Source organism: Arvicanthis niloticus, chromosome 3, assembly GCF_011762505.2.
Source record: "Arvicanthis niloticus isolate mArvNil1 chromosome 3, mArvNil1.pat.X, whole genome shotgun sequence".
NCBI classification, from domain to species: Eukaryota; Metazoa; Chordata; class Mammalia; order Rodentia; family Muridae; genus Arvicanthis; species Arvicanthis niloticus.
The window spans coordinates 129429167-129432366 of record NC_047660.1 but is presented as its reverse complement, the minus strand read 5'-3'; the positions used below and the strand labels follow the sequence as shown (position 1 = coordinate 129432366).

General features: G+C 54.1%; 1 protein-coding gene across 1 annotated transcript; it reads left to right on the top strand.

Annotated features, from left to right (window-relative positions):
* Window positions 1-747: 747 nt before the first annotated feature.
* Window positions 748-1833, top strand: LOC143441854 (uncharacterized). The gene has a single exon (XM_076932060.1). It carries the CDS (start codon window positions 748-750, stop codon window positions 1831-1833), a length of 1086 nt encoding a protein of 361 aa, XP_076788175.1.
* Window positions 1834-3200: the final 1367 nt, after the last annotated feature.

Sequence of the window (3200 nt, the reverse complement as noted above, 5' to 3'; positions counted from 1 at the left end):
CCCCCAGTAAAGTCTGAAAACATGGCGTCCGTGGGACTTTTCGGGGCACCACCCCTGACCCTCGGATACGTGTCTCTGGAGATAGAGGATCCTCCGACCTCTTCTTAAACCCCTTCAGGTTTTTTGGTTTCATTTTGGCATCGGAGCCGCGCAGCGAGTTTGTCTGTGTTTGTGTTCTGTTCTGTCATTTGTTGTTTAGTCCTAAGTGTTTCTTTGGGAGAAATTATGGGCCAGACTCTGGTCACCCCTTTAAGTTTGACTCTACAGCATTTCAAGGAGGTCTGCGATGGACAACAACTCCGTGGACGTCAAGAAAGGCAGATGGCAGACCTTCTGTACCTCTGAGTGGCCGACCTTTTCAGTCGGGTGGCCTTGGGATGGTACTTTTAACCTTTCCATTATTCGGCAGGTTAAGGAGAGGGTGATGAATCCTGGACCGGGCGGACACCCGGATCAGGTTTCATATATCATCACCTGGGAGTCGCTGGTGGTAGACCCGCCGTCATGGGTAAAACCCTTCCTCTCTCCCGTTCCTCCTCCGATCCTACCTCCCTTGCCAGCCCCCGCCATAGTCCCAACTGCCCCTCCTGCTACCTCTCCCATTGCCCTCTACCCTGACCTTGTCAAACAAATGGAGGACAAAAAAAATGTCCCCCGGTCCTGCCATCCGATCAGGGCCCTCTTATTGATCTTCTAACTGAGGACCCCCCTCCTTATGGAGAGCGGGAACTGGAGGGCCAGTCTGCAATGGCAGGTGGGGCCTCCTCCTCCGAGGTAGATCCTCCACGGGGACAGGAAGCGTCCCCTGAGAACCCCGATTTCTCTCTGGTAGCGGGTCGGATTAGAGGTCGAAGGGAATCCCCGGGGTCATCACAGGCCCTCCCGCTAAGAACTGGGAACAATGGTCGCCCCCAATATTGGCCCTTCTCCGCCTCAGACCTTTATAATTGGAAGAACAATAACCCCTCTTTTACACAGGATCCCTCCAAGCTGACTAGTCTTATTGAATCTGTCTTAATTACCCACCAGCCCACTTGGGATGACTGTCAGCAGCTCTTACAGGTGCTCCTCACCTCTGAGGAGAGGCAGAGGGTCTTCCAGGAGGCCCAGAAACAGGTACCGGGCGACGATGGACGCCCCACCCAGATACCGGCTGAAATTGAGGAGGCTTTCCCCTTGAAGCGACCCAAGTGGGACTTCACCACAGCTGCAGGTAGGGCCAGCCTACGTCTCTATCGCCAGTTGCTTGTAGCGGGTCTCCTAGGGGCAGGTAAAAAGCCCACCAATTTGGTCCAGGTCAAGTCAGTCATTCAGGGACCGGGGGAACATCCATCTACGTTCATGGAACATCTGAAGGATGCATACCGGGTACATACTCCATATGACCCAGAGGATCCGAGTCAGGCCACTCACCTCATCATGTCTTTTATCTGGCAGTCGGCTCCAGATATTAGAAGGAAGTTAGAGAGACTGGAAGGGCTAAAAGATAGTAGCCTTCAGGATATTCTAAAGGAAGCTGAGAAAGTTTTCAATAAAAGAGAGACACAGGAAGAGAAGGAGGAGAGGCTGAGGAGAGAAACAGAAGAGAGAGAGGCCCAGAGAGATAGAAAATGCAACAGAGATCTTAGTAAAATAATGGCCACTGTAGTAGCAGGGCAGAGACAGAGTAGCCAGAAACCGGGAGAGCGGGAAAGGAGAGCCCCAGCGGTAGATCGAGATCAATGTGCCTACTGCAAGGAAAGGGGCCACTGGATAAAAGATTGCCCCAAGAGACCGAGGGGCCCGAGTAGGGCCAGGCCGGCGCAGACCTCCCTCTTAAACCTAGAAGACTAGGGAGGTCAGGGTCAGGAGCCCCCCCCCAAACCCCGGATAACCCTTCAAGTGGGGGGGCAGCCAGTCACCTTTCTGGTCGATACCAGCGCCCAGCATTCAGTTCTCACCCGTCAACCAGGACCCCTAAGTGAGAAGACAGCGTGGGTCCAAGGGGCAACCGGAGGAAAATCCTACCAGTGGACCACTGAGCACAAGGTGCATCTGGCTAACGATGAGAAACAGGGATATACGAAGGGGGTCTTGACACAGAACTTGGGGCCCTGGCGATGACCAGTGGCCTACCTGTCAAAGAAGTTGGACCCGGTTGCTGCCGGATGGCCACCGTGCCTCAAGATGGTAGCGGCCATCGCCCTCTTGCTCAAGGACTCTATGAAGTTAACATTGGGCCAGCCGGTGGTGGTGTTTGCCCCACATGCAGTGGAGTCCCTGGTGAAGCAACCCCCAGGAAGGTGGCTCTCCAATGCCTGAATGACACATTATCAGACTTTATTGCTGGACTCTGAACGAATCACCTATGGATCCCCGGTAGTGCCTAATCTGGCCTCTTTGCTCCCCCTCCCTGGGGAGGGAGCCCGACCCCCATGATTGCCTCCAGATCCTAGCAGAAGTACATGGGACCCGCCCGACCTGACAGATCAGGCCCTCTCCTCTCCGGACTACACCTGGTTCACCGATGGGAGCAGCTTCGTACACAATGGGTTGCAAAAGGCAGGAGCTGCAGTTACCACCACCTCAGAGGTGATCTGGGCAGAAACATTGCCGCTGGGAACGTCGGCTCAGAGGGCAGAGTTAATTGCCCTGGCCCAGGCCTTCCGCATGGCAGAAGGTAAGAGACTCAACGTCTATACTGACAGCTGATACGCCTTCGCCATGGCCCACATCCATGGTGAAATATATAGGAGAAGAGGACTGCTGACTTCAGAGGGTAAGGCAATCAAAAACAAAACGGAGATCCTTGAACTCCTCCAAGCCCTCTTTTTACCCTCAGCCCTGAGCATAATTCACACCCCAGGCCATCAGAAAGGAGACAGCATCGAGGCCCGGGGCAACCGCTTGGCAGATCAAGCAGCAAGAGAGGCAGCGGTGAGGGAGTCCGCGGAGGCACTCCCGGTCAGAGCTGACCCCGAAGATGAACCCCCACTGGCAATCACATATAGTCAAGAGGATCTAGAGTTGATCAAGAAAATGGGGGCTGCCTATGACCCCATCTCCAGACTATGGGTCCACCAGGAAAAGCCAATCTGGCCCACACAGCAAACCAAGGCTCTAATTCAATGCCTACACAGGATGACCCATTTGGGTCAGAAGAAAATGAAAATGCTGGTAGATAAAGAAGAGGAGAAACAACTGTTCCTGGGCAAAGACAA

What these genes read in the sequence shown, in the direction of transcription:
- LOC143441854 (XM_076932060.1), top strand. Translation starts at nt 748, where the DNA reads ATGGCAGGTGGGGCCTCCTCCTCCGAGGTAGATCCTCCACGGGGACAG.